General features: G+C 37.1%; 1 protein-coding gene across 2 annotated transcripts; it reads left to right on the plus strand.

The window, feature by feature from the left end:
* Nucleotides 1–18: 18 nt before the first annotated feature.
* igsf5a (immunoglobulin superfamily, member 5a) lies at nt 19–14,261 on the plus strand. Of its 2 annotated transcripts, XM_017431121.3 has the most exons (10): nt 19–259; nt 2,438–2,525; nt 3,588–3,663; nt 5,623–5,931; nt 9,205–9,495; nt 10,420–10,539; nt 10,699–10,723; nt 10,825–10,910; nt 11,102–11,148; nt 13,763–14,260. In XM_017431121.3, exons 3-10 carry the CDS (start codon nt 3,603–3,605, stop codon nt 13,829–13,831), a joined length of 1,008 nt encoding a protein of 335 aa, XP_017286610.1. In that variant the 5' UTR covers nt 19–259; nt 2,438–2,525; nt 3,588–3,602; the 3' UTR covers nt 13,832–14,260. The 2 variants fall into 2 exon arrangements, with proteins under 2 accessions (XP_017286610.1, XP_017286611.1); XM_017431122.3 differs by lacking the exon at nt 10,420–10,539 and having other exon boundaries at nt 13,763–14,261.
* Nucleotides 14,262–14,744: the final 483 nt, after the last annotated feature.

Raw genomic sequence — 14,744 nt, forward strand, 5'->3', positions numbered from 1 at the left:
AAATTTACTGGCTGTGCATAAAGGTGCAACACATTAATTCAGTCTTTCATTTATCTTCATGTTGAAAACTTGTACTGTAACGCTGATCGCTATCATCAAACTCCAATCGCTTGGCTGTTGTCCATTACAGCATTAGCAATCATGTTACATACCACAGTCATGGAAGAAAAACGTGAGCATTTGTAGCTTGTAGACAAGACACCTTCATGGCTAGTGGGCGCGGCCCTTTCTTCCTGCTGTCAACTTGAATCGAACAAAGGTAATAGATCCTCCAAACTTTACGCTGCCATCCTCACATCCACAGATTTGAGATCGTTGAATCAAAAAATCCAAGGCCAAGGTTTTTTACTTGGCATGTAGTGACTATTTGTCCATAAAAAACAAAACTTAAGTGATCAAAGTATAACTCAAATAATCCATTGGTGCACATTTGTTTATGGTCTTATGCAGTATAAAGAAAGGTAAAGAAAACGTCCAAAAAACTGCAATTCCATTCTTTGGCTTTATTCCCCGTTCTGCAGGCAAACAAAACGACACATTTTCCTCTCGTCTGTCTCTCCTGCTCTCCTTGCTAGTTCACCTGATTGTCTCACCTGCTCAAGCCTGCTTCCCTGACTGACTGATTGCCTGAAAATAAACAAATCAATAAACTAAATTTAAAGAATTAGCAAAAATAAAGAAATAGCTCCTACAGATAGATAGATAGATAGATAGATAGATAGATAGATAGATAGATAGATAGATAGATAGATAGATAGATAGATAGATAGATAGTGTTTTATTGGTTATCTTTTATAGATAGGATAGGAAGTTTATTAACTTGCAAAACATTTTTTAAAAATCAACAGTTTAAAATCAATGTAAAAATTAATAAAACTAACTGCTAGTTTTACAGTTTAAAAAATATTGTGCTATATCAGAGTAGCAGAGCTCTGGTTAGGCTAAGCAGACATGTAAAGTACATCATTAAAGTACAGTTATGTTAAGGTCTGGTTACAATGATTACAGCAGTCAGTAATATCATCACAGTAGTGATAACATAGCTTGTTGGGAGGCTCATTACAGAATACTCCTGTCTCCTGTTTTTACATTAAGTTTATTTAAGTAAAACAGGACTGATGACAGCAAACAGCAGCACAAGAGTTAACAATGTGTGACAAAAACATGTAAACATTACAGAGTGATACAGGTAGGCCTTCACAAGATGGCTGCCAAAAACCTCACCTTGCGCCACCAGGGAACATTCCGGTGTTTCTCTAAGAAACTGTGCTATCAAGTGCTATTCCATTTCTAACTTTTCAGGGGAGCAGCTCAACCCTACACTGACCTCTACTGGTTGGCACACAGACATGGACAACATTCCTCATCACCGAAAACCACCTTGCTGTGCAAATTGAGATGCAAAACAAAATCCATGACCTGAACTTGTTGACAATAAGTTCACTGTGGCAACCAAGCCCCTATTGCTGCATCATTCAAAAACTGGATGGATTACCCTCATTAGGTTCGTGATAAGTAAATAACTTCATATTTTAGAAACCGAAAGAAAGAAAATGAATCAACTACCGCTACTATAGAAAAGAATCTTTATATATAGATTTTTTATTGCCTTGTTTGTTGCCTTTCCTTTTCAGATATATATCTTTAAAATATAGAATCTTTCGTCACAGCTAAGAATGATGTGCATTCCAACTGAAATGAACAGCACTCTGTATATAACACATAAAACAAACTAAACCAACTTGCTGAAAACTTATTACAAATTATGTTGACTATCATTAACTAAGCCTTTATAGAGTTAGTTTGTTCTAAGTTTAAAAAGATAAACAGGATAATATTTTGTAAGGACATTATATGTATTTGCTCAGATTATTCTGAAATCGTTGGCAAACCATTAAACACTGAGTTCATATCAACAAAACGGTCAACATATTAAAACACTGCTTCACTCTGTACCATTCAGCTCTAAAGGGTTGGAATTAAATGGAGAAAAAAATATCTAATTACATTTAAAAGCCAAACTATACTTTTCTTTTTTTTAACTATGTAACTAATAACATGTTAGTTTGTCTCTTATTTTATGTTAGAAAATGTTGTCTTTATTTGGAACAGTTTTTTAAACATCAACCTCTAGAAAACATCTTATGTCTAGGATGTTTGAGCATAAATATGTAATGCAATAACAAAAAGATATTCTAAAGACAAAACAAGAAAATGAGACAAGACTCTTAATGTTGTAAAGCCATAAATAAAGCTGGCAATAAATCAGACATAAGTTTCTAATTTCACAAACACACCACAGGACGTCTCTGCTGCCGCCTCACCTGTGTGTTCAGGGGAAGATATTTAGGGTGGTGTAACTCAGTGACAGGTAAACTGAGCAGATAAGGGCTGGCTTTTCAAAGTCCCAGGTTGATCTTTGCCCCCTCTTTGTCAGCTTCACATTCACAGGTTGAGTCTCACCTGCTGTTCCAGGAAATCAAGATTTGACCTAACACACAGTCCACGAGCGGAGCGGCCACACAGTAAGTTCATTTAACTGATGATGACGAGTGACAGATTAAGATTCTGAGCCTCTAATTCAATTCAATTCAAATGTTAGCAAGGTATAGAAACTCATGAAGCAAAGAAACATTTAAATTTAAATTCGGTTTGAATTTTGGCTGAGGAAGTATCAGCGAATTAATGATACCATGATGTAATAGAGGGGATGAAACTGGGAGTTATTTGCAATGAGAATGATCCAGGAAAAGGCACATTTTCTGATAAAAAGCTGTGTGCTGAATGACTGCTGAAGTTTGGGGAAAAAGCTGAAACTAAATTGTTGCAGTTAAAATGATCAGAGCAAAAGTTAAAACTAGTATCACAGAAACTAAGAGGTAAAATCAGCAAAACAGAACCTAAAAACTAAACAGAGCAAAAACTAAACATCTACGTTAGATAAAACGTAAAGCCAATAAGACATAAAATTAGCAAAACAGTAGCTAAAAGCTGAAAATAAAGTTAGTACACTGAAACAGATTTCAAAGACCATAAGGTTTTTTAAGACTTGAAGCGATCTCAATACACTTTGATGGGAAACAAAAGCTTTAAAGACAGTTAAATAATTCAAAAAGTATAAAAGTTACAAATTGCAAAAAGCCATAGCTGTAATGTGTTGAATGAGGTGAACTTTTTCATACCTGAATAGCTGAAACAGCTGAAGGATGCACAAGTAGTTACAATCCAACAAAAGAAGAAACTGTAAACAGGAAAATAGTGTGAACCGTGTGAGAACTCAGTGTTCTCACAGTTAGTAAAATCCTTTTTGAGACGTCACCTGAGTCTTTTTAAGCTCTAGCTCTTTTTTTCCTCACTATTCCTTTTCTGTGTTGAAGCCACATCTAATGTTTAGTCCTGTGAATGATTTTTTTTTTTTTTTTTCAAACTCAAACCAACTGTTGTAGACAGTTTTATTTTGTAATTTTTTTACCTGTGGTTTGACTTCCTTTTTTGTCTTATTTGTTTCCTTATTTGTAGCATTTTTTATGGATATCTTTTCTGCTTTTTGTTGAACAGTTAATATGTGTGTCTCATTTATTTTTCAGAATAACAGAACTAGTATGGTTGCTACCTGGAAATTATGGCTTAGCCTTTTCAGCGTCTGTTCACTATTGTGCACAGGTGAGAAAATATTTTCCACCATCATGAAAGGTGGGCGATGATTATGTAATTGTCTGTGTGGGTGTTGGTCTGCCTGTCAGTTAGCAACATATGTGATGAACCACTGGACGAATTTTAATGAACCCGATTCAAAATGGCCTCCACAGCTAAATGACCTTAGCAAATACTATACCTCAAATTTACAGATATTGAGAAACTATTTGTGTGGAAGTAGCTGAGACCCTTAGAGAAAAGCCACATGAACATCACATGCAAAGGCATATCATCCTCCACTGACTAATACCATCTTTTGTTAAAAAAAAAAATGGAGTTGTAGCCATTTTGGTCAAACCTTAAAACTAACTTTATGTGTAGTTTTCATGTGTTACTGCAAGATGTCACACTCAGAGGTCATGTTGTAAATGACTCTCAGCTACTACCACAGCAAATTTTATCTCAATATCTGTAAAATTGACTGACTTATGGTCATTTTTGTGTTGGCTAATGTCAACTAGCTGTGGTGTTGATCTCGAATTGGGTTGATTCTAAAAGTTAATCAGTTGCTGATTTACACCCAGTGATTATTTTGTGTAAGTTTCATTAAATTTGTCCAGTGGTTCATGAGATGTTTTGCTAACAGACACACAAGAAAAAAATATTCTGACTCAACTTCCGTCAACAGTGCTGCACAATAAGAACAATCAGTAAAGTCAGTGACAAAAAGGATCCTCTTCAGCTGCAGCTGGACACTGACACAAATCTAATCAGTTGTCTTCATCTTGAAACAAATGTCCTTCTGAAAAGCAACACTCAGGAAGTTGTTTATGAGCTCAGCTTTAACTTCATGTGAAGAATCACTTCAGATGTAAGCTGTGTTTGAGTTTCACTCTTGTCAAAGCCAACAAAGCACTTTATTGCATTTACACACCTTTAGCAAACCCAAACATGTCTGAAGCACTGATGCAAACCTGCAGCATGACTTTCTTTTGTGCAGCCTATTTCTAACAGCTGATGTTTAAAATGTGTAACCTGGGGGAACCCAGTCATAAGCCTTTTCCAGATCTACAACACACATGTAAACTGGACATGAGCCCCCTAGCAGCTTAAAAAGATGCCAATAATTTGGCAAATATTTTTGCTTGTGTCTGTTTGTTATCAAAATATTTCACAAATCACTGGATGGATTTTAATGAAACTTGCATAAAGTAAACAATGAATGTCCATCTACAACTGAATAACTTTTGGAGTCAACCTGATACAAGATGGCTGCTACAGCAATTCATCTTAGAAAACACAAAATGGCTATAATTCAGTCCATTTTACAGATACTGAGCTAATAATTGGTTTGGTCACAACATATACTCTAAGTGGCACTCATTGCATGAGAAAACTTTTGTACTGACTTCTGGAGTCATCTCATGAACTATTAGACAGATTATAGACAGATTATAATGGCACTTTCATAAAGTAATCATTGGAGGTATATCTACAACTGATTCATTTTTGGAGTAAATCCAACTCAAGCTGCCACAGCTAATCAACATGAGCCAACACAAAAATGGCTACAACTCAGTCAATTTTACAAATATCGATCTAAAATCTGATGTGGTAGTAGCTGAGAGTCTTTTACAACATATTTTCTAAATATGACCCATGGCGATATCACATGAGGTCACAGATATCTTTACTTTTAAAGCTGACAGCTATACCGTTGTCCCCTTTCATCATAAGATGAGAGGGACGGCAGAGAGCAATATCCATTTCTTCAAGGAATGCTAGACCTATATTTATTAATATGCTACATAATGAAATCTTATGTTCAAAAAGTAGCTAGAAGCAGGAGGAGCTGATTGTAAAAACAAACCCACCAGAAGTAACAAAATGAGCATTTCAAATCTTTACATTCCAGCGTGATGCAGAGCAGTTGAAGGATGATGATATATAAAGGATGATGATATATATTTTGTTTTTTCTGAGCAGCGGTGACACAGCTGCAGCTGGAACCTCTGAACTCAGCAGTGCTGCAAGGCTCTGATGCCCGATTCAATGCCATTGTTCAGGGATCCTGGGACATCATGACCTGGAACGTCGGAGGGCATCTGGTCCTCACAGTCCGGAGTCCTTCTGAGATAATCTCATCTGAGAATTACAATGCCACATTCTGCTCAAGTGGTCAGGGGGCATGTGTGGAGTTCACCATATTTAACGTCTCACGCACACAGGCTGGGCCGGTCGTCTGCAGCGTGCAGGGAAGTTACATACCTCAGATAGCACAGCTGTCTGTACAAGGTGGGCTGACATCCATAAAGCTCAGATGTGTTTTTTGAGTTGTGTTTTTATCTCAACTCTTTGAGTGCAACAAACCCAGAACAGGAAATTCCCTAAACTTTAAGGCAGTAGTAAATTGTCACCTTAACTACAATCTGCGGCTCTGGGACCACAAGTGATTTTTTAGTCCCTCAGGCATGGCCTTCTGTAGCTTTGTCCAAAAATAACAGAAATAAATGATATTTATATGTCCATCCATCCATTTTCTTTTACCTGCTACTCCTTTCTGGGTCATGGGCAGCTGGTGCCTATCTCCAGCAGATACTGTGCAAGAGGCGGGAGACACCCTGGACAGGCTGCAAGTCCATCACAGGGCCACATAGAGACAAACGTCCATCACAGGTCCATCACAGGTCTCATGTCCAGGTGTCCCTGCTTCTCACACAGTGACTGGTGGAGATAGGCACCATCTCCTCTCAACCTGGAAAGGAGAAGCAGGTAAAGAAAATGGATGGCTAGGAAGTGGATTTTGTGGCTCTGGACACATTTTTTAGTGGGAAAAGAGGCAAAAATGGCTCTTTAAATTGTAAAGGTTGTGGGTGCCAGCCTTAAACCTATAACTATTTTTATTGTTTCAGCTCTACTTAATATTTCTACATTCCCAATATAAAAATCTTGACACAATAAGGGTGTAGTTGATGAGATGTAATCTAGAGGTCAGCAGTGAGCTATTTGTTCCTTTTTATCCAAGAAACTTTTTACATTTACTTCTGATGATATATAGTAGCTGAAAAAGAAGGATTAAGATTTTAAACCCACAGTGAAACAAGAAAAATATAATATCACATTTATTCAATATTTCTCTGCGAGTGAGAACAGATGCTTTTGAATGGTTATTTCAAGAATTGAAAGATATTAAAAACATTTATGTTTACAATCCCAAATCAGAAAAAGTTGGGACATTGTGTAAAATGCAAGTAAAAACAGAATGCACTGATTCGCAAATCTCATAACCCGTATTTTAAACATATTAACCATATCAAATGTTGACACTAAGAAATTGTACCATTTAAAAAAAGAAAAGGTAGCTTTTAATTTTATGGAATTAACTCGTTTCAACAAAGTTATGACAGGTTCATGTTTCCTTCTGTGAAGCCTCCCCTCTTCTTCTACTAACATCAGTCTGAAACCATCCAGGAACTGAGGAGAGCAGCTGCTGGAGGTTTTAGAGGGAAGGTTGTCTCATTCTTGTCTGATGGAGGATTCTAGCTGTTCAACAGTCATGGGTTGTCTTTGCTGGATTTTTGCTGGATAGGAACAGATGTTGTTCTATAACCTGTTTATACTTTTCTTCACTGATGTTGCCTTTCCAGATGTGTGAAATGCCATGTTGTAGGCACTAATGCAGTGATTCCCAACCTTGGTCCTCGAGGAACACTATCCTTCATGTTTTAGTTGCTTCTCTGCTTTGACACACCTGATTTGAATGAGGGAGTGATTAACAGGCTTCTGCAGACAGAAAGGACCTGCTGAAAAGCAGGGAAACAATGAAAACGTGTAGGATAGTGTTCCTCGAGGACCAGGGTTAGGACTTGCACTAATGCACCCCCATACTATCAGAGAGACAGGCTTTTGACGATCCCGCTCCTCTTTAGCATGGAGGATGTGGTGTCCATGGTTTCCAAAGGAAACCTCTTTGCCTCAGTCCATTTCAGATCAGTTTTGGCTCAGAGAAGACAGCAAGGTTTTTGGATGGTGTTCAGATGGCTTCTTCTTTGTCTGATAGAGCTTTAAGCAGCATCTGTAGATGGCTCTGTGAACTGTGGAAGTGTTCCCGAGTCCATGCAGTGATGTCCAGAACAGAAACAGACCTGGTTTTGATGCAGTGGCCCCTGAGGGCCCCAAGATTACAGGGAGCCAATATTGATGTTCAGCCTTTTGACCTTTGATCTTAGAGATTTCTCCAGATTTTTTACACCTTTTGATGACATTATGAACTGTAAATAATGGGATGTTTAAAGTCTTGCCAATGTTATATAAAGAGAATTCTTCTTTAATTGTTCCACTATTTTAGACAGTTTTTCACAGACTGGTGAACCTCTGTCCATCTTTAAATCTGACACATTCTAAATTGCTTTTTTTTATCCCCAGTTCTCTTACTAACTTCTTGCCAATTAACCTGATTTGTCAAAAAATGCTCTTCCAGCTGTTTCCTGTTTGTACCACTTACTTTTACAGATGTTGCTGCCATCAAATTCAAAATTTAATTTTCTTCATCAAACAATTGGTACACTTTATTCATTTCATATGTTTACTATGTTTTATTGTGAATAAAATATGGGTTTATGAGCTGGTGTAGATTCTCAGTCATCCAGGCCATGGTAAATTCAAAAAAGGTTAAAAAACAAATCAAAGTTAAAAAGGGACACTCCATTGAGGACCAAAATGTTCCTGTTTTGGACCAAGAAGACAGCTGGTTCGAGACGGGGGTAAAAGAAGCCATTTATGTCAAAAAGGAGAAACCAACATTAAACAGAGGAGGAGGTGTCAGATTCCAGCTCTCAAAAACATATAATGGAGCTTTAGGCCTGATCCCCAGTCAGTTTCACTCCAATCAACACCTGCACTCATGTGACCAGAGTGGCCCCTCAGTGAGTCAGACAAACAAGGACCCTAACGAGCCTCTATTGTTAGGAGAGTGAGAACAATTTGCAAGCAATCCAGCTTACATCACATCTCAGCTTTAAAAGCTCAACTCCACACTCTCTATTTCTGAATTGAGAAAGCTCCTCGGATGAGAAGTGAAACGTCTTCAACTACAGAATAGAGGTCCAGTTGTTTTTATTTTTTAACATTTTTTGAATGGGTTTATGAAGTTTGGAAATTATTACATTCTATTTTTATTTACATTTTTCAGAATGTCACAATTTTTTCTGAACTGGGCTTGTATTTATTGTGTTGCTTTGCATGTTTTCTTGTGCACAACAAAATTGTTGCTTTTGTTTCCTCCCCTTGTTGAGGTTGTACCTGGCTCCTTTCATAACAGCAATCATCAAACCAGTCTGATAATTAATTCAATTAATGCAGAAGCTCTTTTTCTCCTGAAAAAAAAATTAACTGTGCAAAATACAACAGACAAACAGATACAGCACTGCTTCCCGGGCACCGTCTCTTTTCTTTCACCAAAGTACAATTTTCCAAGTACATTTTGACTTGGAGACAATGTTTATGTTGGTTATGAAGAATTGGGTTGAATTCTTGAGTCTGACTTCCCTTTTGATTTTAATTTTTCAGACTCTGGAACAGTCAGCATCACAGGTGGGAATGTGACAGTAATGAAGGACCAGCAGGTGGAGTTTCAGTGTGTAACAACTGGTTGGTTCCCAATACCTTCAGTCAGCTGGAACCAAAATGGCCAGGCTGTGAACAGCAGCCTCTACAACACCACCAGCATGGCTGAGGGAGATTTCTTCAACTCCACCAGTGTTCTGAAGATCCGGGCAGTCAGTAACACAAAGGTTGAATGTACGGTCACTCTTCCATCACTAAAAACCCCACAATCCAGCTCTGTCTTCATGGTGATTGGTAAGAAAGGCTTCCACAGTGATTTTTACGAGTGCTGTCAGTATACACATTTTCACACCACATTATCAACCTCAGTTGTGAAATAGTTTTACAATGAGAAAAGGATAAGTTATGGGAGTGTGTTATAACAGTGTGAATTATCTAAGTCCTGCTAAATCTAATCTTTGTATACAAATTTATGGCAAGAATGTGATTTTTGACTTTTGGTGGCTGTGTGACAAACCTAAGGACAGGAGATTCATTCATTTTACCCAGTTCTCCTGTTGCGTTACTGTAGAATAAAAATGGAAAATAATTGTAAGAGACGGAGGAGAATGTTACATCAAAATTTATTGTACCCTTTTTTTTAAAATTAAGGAAATCCCACAAAAGTCACTGAAATAATAATTTGAAACTGACAAAAGTAATGAAGAGAAGAGAAGTCATTGCATTCCTACAAGGATAAGAAGCAAAATGTCTTCAGCTGCAAAATAGAAGTACACTTGTTTTTGTTTTTTTAGCCTTTTTTTGTATTTGTGTTGTACATTGTTGTTTAAAGAACCATTATAGTTTAAACAACACTTCCCTATACACTTGTGTAGACACTTTTAGTAATGGAAAGAATATAAGTATCATTTAAACAGATTATGTATGTAAGTATGTTTTTTTTTATTTGCCTAGTAACATACATACACAAATAAATAAAATCATGACTTAAATCATCTTACAGACACTCCAAACAAGTCAAAACCTTGTTTTTTAAAAGTGAAAACCTTAGCTTATGCTACAAATACAAATATTCAATATTTTCTTTTTTATTTTCCTTATCTTTATTTTATTTTGCTCTGTTGCTGTATCAGAGCTATAAAGTAAAAAGGAATGCTCCTTTTGAAAGTATGCACTTGATCATTATATTTTCCAATAATAATTTTTTTCCTGCAACAGTTCCCAATCCTCCTGACTGGACAGTGCTAATATCTGTAGTTGTGTCATTTGGAGGTTTTGCTTTGCTGGTTTTGCTCATCCTTGGAATTATCTTCTGCTATAAACGCAGAAAAGAAAAAAGTAAGGTCCTCACGCTTGTCATCATAACCTAACTTACACCAACCAAAAAAAAACCAGAAATGTAATGATGTCAACAGAATCATATGTTATGAAGCAAAAATCTCGGACCTTTTTTACATGACAAACTAAAATCAAGTTGTTTTATTTACTCCACTCTAGAACCAAATTACCAAGATGAAATGAGGTAAGAAACCACCTTAGTTTTTTGCTTTAAGATTTTTGATATATATATATTTTTTTTACTGTGAGTAGATTTCCTGACATATATATATATTTTGATAACAGGAAAGTTAGGGCAGAGAGCCTGAACAATGCACCTGAACATCAAAAGGGACAAGTAAACTTATCCTACGTGCCAGACAATCAGATAAGTAAGTGATGTATATAACTAATGACCTCTTTAATAACTGAGCCCCTGAACTGATAATAAAGCAGGATATAGTGGTGTATTAGTTGTGCTAAATTAAAAATAAATAAATAAATACAAAGGCCACAGTGCAGTTGAGCAGTTTGTCCAGTCGATCACTCAGACTTTGCTTCTGTTCCTGTTCTTTGTCCACAGAAGTAACTCCCAATGTTCTTCAAGAAAATGGTCAAAACAATTTGAAGGTATGTTTGACACTCAGTAGGCACTTTTCTTAATTTCTAGTAAATTTAACCTTCCTGAAGTCCTCGTAACTTAAAAGAGGAAAAGAAGTCATTGTGACTTCGGATCAATTTGACCCGAAGGCTGAGGATGTCACTCAGACATCCAAGACAGAATCTCAGGTATGAAGACCTTGACTGCACCAGGGCCTGACATGATTCACACTTAATGGGTAATAGTGGTGGGTGGATCGATCCAAATATAGATAATATTGATACTAACGTTAGTATTGATGTTGATCAATATCAGTGTAATAGTTTCAATACTTTAAATACTAAAAAAACACCAAAAAAACCTAAAGTTCACAAAAATTCACTTAGATTTAGTAATATGATGATGCATTCACTTTAATTATCATAAGTATTGATCTCTGTATCGATATCAATAATACTGGCCATATTTACTTAGTATTGGATCAATACCAAATGTTGCAGTATTGCACACCACTACTGACTAAAGAAACTGACTGCTTTCCATAAATGCCTAGAAACACAAATGTACCAGATGCTAATGGAAGGGACTCACCCAGAAGAGTGGTCCTTATCATAAAGAGCTGAAGGTCCAACTACAATCACCTGAAGCACACAACATGGAAGCTTCTGTCAGGCATCATAGTGGCTAAGATGAATATGCACATAAGTCAATACCTGAGCGAGGCTCAGAAGGCAATTGGCACCAACAACAGGGGTGCCAGGCACCAGCTACTGGTTGACAGAACTGTAGCTTGAAACTGTATGATCGGGCACACAAACCTGTGCACGGCCTGGATTGATTACAAAAAAGCCTACGACTCAATGCCAAACACATGGACACTGGAGTGCTTGAAACATCAAGTGAACATTAAGAATCTTCATCAAAAACTCAATGGGAACTCAAAAGTCAGGATCAAGTGTGGCAAATACCAAGGTGATGCTTTGTCCCACTCTTATTCTGCATGGGCCTGAACCCCCTCAGCCAGATCAATGCAAAGAGTGGCTGTGGATACCAGTTCTAAAGTGGAATAGTCATTAGTCACCCATTCGTTCACAAATTTGTGTAAATCTGTGTAAGTGAGAACTTCTCCTTTGCTGAGATCATCCATCCACCAGGTCACAGGTATCAAGATGCTGATTAGACAGCATGATTATTGCACAGGTGTGCCTTAGGCTGGCCATAATAAAATGCCACTCTAAAATGCGCAGTTTTATCATAAAGCACATGCCGCAAGTATTGAGGAAGGACACAATTGGCATGCTGACTGCAAGAATGTCCACCAGAGCTATTGACTATGATTGAATGTTTATTTCTCTACCATAAGCCATCTCCAAAGGAATTTCAAAGAATTTGGAAATACATCCAACTGGCCTCACAACCGCAGACCATGTGTAACCTCACCAGTCCAGATCATCTGAGACCAGTCACCCGGACAGCTGCTGCAATAATCAGTTTGCATAAACAAAGAATTTCTGCACAAACTGTCAGAAACCATCTCAAGGATGCTCATCTGCATGCTTGTCACCCTTATCTGGGGCTCCACCTGACTGCAGTATGTCATTATAACCAGCTTGAGTGGGCAAATGCTCACATTTGATGGTGTATATCACATTGGAAAAATGTTATTTTCACAGAAGAATCCACTGTACAGGGCAGGTGGGAGACTGTGTGTATGGCGTTGTGTGGGTGAGCGGTTTGCTGATGTCAACATTGTGAATCGAGTGGCCCATGGTGGCCGTGAGGTTATGGTATGGGCAGGTGTATGTTATGGACAAGGAACAGGTGCATTTTATTGATGACGTTTTGAATGCACAGAGATACCAGCATGAGCTCCTGGGGCCTATTCTTGTGCCATTCATCCACAACAGTCACCTCATGTTGCAGCAGATAATGCATGGCTGCATGTTGCAAGGATTTGTACACAATTCCTGGAAGCTGAAAACATCCCAGTTCTTGTATGGCCAGCATACTCACTGGCAACATCAGACATGTGACCCATTGAGCATGGGATGCTCTTGATCAATGTGTACGACAGCATGTTCCAGTTCCTAACAATATCCAGCAACTTTGCACAGCCATTGAAGAGGAGTGGACCAACATTTCACAGGCCATGATCAACAACCTGATCAACTTTATGTGAAGGAGATGTGTTGCATTGTGTGAGGCAAATGGTGGTCACACCAGATACTGACTGGTTTTCGACCCCTCGGACCCTCCACCAATACAGTAAAACTAAACTGCACATTTTAGAGTGGATTTTTATTGTGGCCAGCCTAAGGCACACCTGTGCTATAACTATTGTGTCTAGACAACATCTTGATCTGCCACACATGAGGTGGATGGATTATCTCAGCAAAAGAGAAGTGCTCATTAACATGGATTTACACAAATCTGTGAACAATATTTTAAAAAAAAAGTCTTAGATCTTTGAATTCAGCTCGTGAAAAATGGGAGCAAGAACAATAGTGTTGCATAATTTTTTTGTTTAGTGTATTTCATAGATGAAGCTTGAGTAGTGGCAAATGAATCTTTACTGTTTTGCAAAGAGAAGGCACATCCAGTATACTGCTAATGCCATGTGATCTGTTTGCTTTTGATTTATAGACACCTGGCGTCAACAACACTGCAGGTGAATCAGGCTTCATGAAACACAGACATCTCACCATTGTGTAAGAACCTTCTGAGGATGGACACCTGAGCAAATTTTTGTGAGCCTTTAAGAATAAACTTTTGCAGCTACCTAAAGTTTTTCTGCTCTGGTTTCAAATTGATGGAGAAAGTTGTCAGGAAAGTGCTCAAAGCTGATTTTCTGTTTTGTTGAGGCTGTGTCCAGAACTGCATCTCTAAACAACTGTGTATTAGATTTGACTTGTTAATTTATGGACAAATAATTTTATATTAAATGATGAAAGGAAGTTTTTTTTTCCAATCTACTGTAAATGTCTGTAATGTAGTCCTAATTTTTTTTTCTGTAGTTCAATTTCATCCATTTTGATATGTAAAAAAACTGTATTTGTATGAATGCTGAAAGTATCTATTCAAAAAACATTGTTGTGCTACTTGTTATATTGTTCAAATTTGCTTTGAAGTAAATAAAACTAAACGTCTTGTCAACAAAAGTCCATTTTTGTCTTGTTTTGTGCACATACATTGCTGTATTTTCTGGGAAAAACAGGAAAGAATTAATAATTTGTCAATTTGTGAATTCACATATATTACAGATAAAACTTTTATGAACAGAAAGAGAGCAAATATTTTTGTAAACTCAAATAAAAGTTTATTTTTGGTAAGATTTGGTAAACCATTAAATCAAATTTAGAAAAGTTTGCTTTTAATTTAATTTTGTTTCTATTCATGATTAAGTGCAAATTGAGGTGAGAGTCAAGAGTAATAAGTCCAATTAAAATGTTTGTTTTTGTGAGGAAATGATATGTAAATGACCAGTTTTTAATACATTATTTGACTTGATGAAAGCTTTAAAAATATTTTAGCAGATTTTCAGCACAGTTTTAAGAACAGATTTTTTTCATCAGAAATCAGAAAAGCTTTTATTGCCAGGCATGTTTGCACATGATAGTAATTCTTT

This window comes from Kryptolebias marmoratus, linkage group LG13 (assembly GCF_001649575.2).
Source record: "Kryptolebias marmoratus isolate JLee-2015 linkage group LG13, ASM164957v2, whole genome shotgun sequence".
Lineage (NCBI taxonomy): Eukaryota > Metazoa > Chordata > Actinopteri > Cyprinodontiformes > Rivulidae > Kryptolebias > Kryptolebias marmoratus.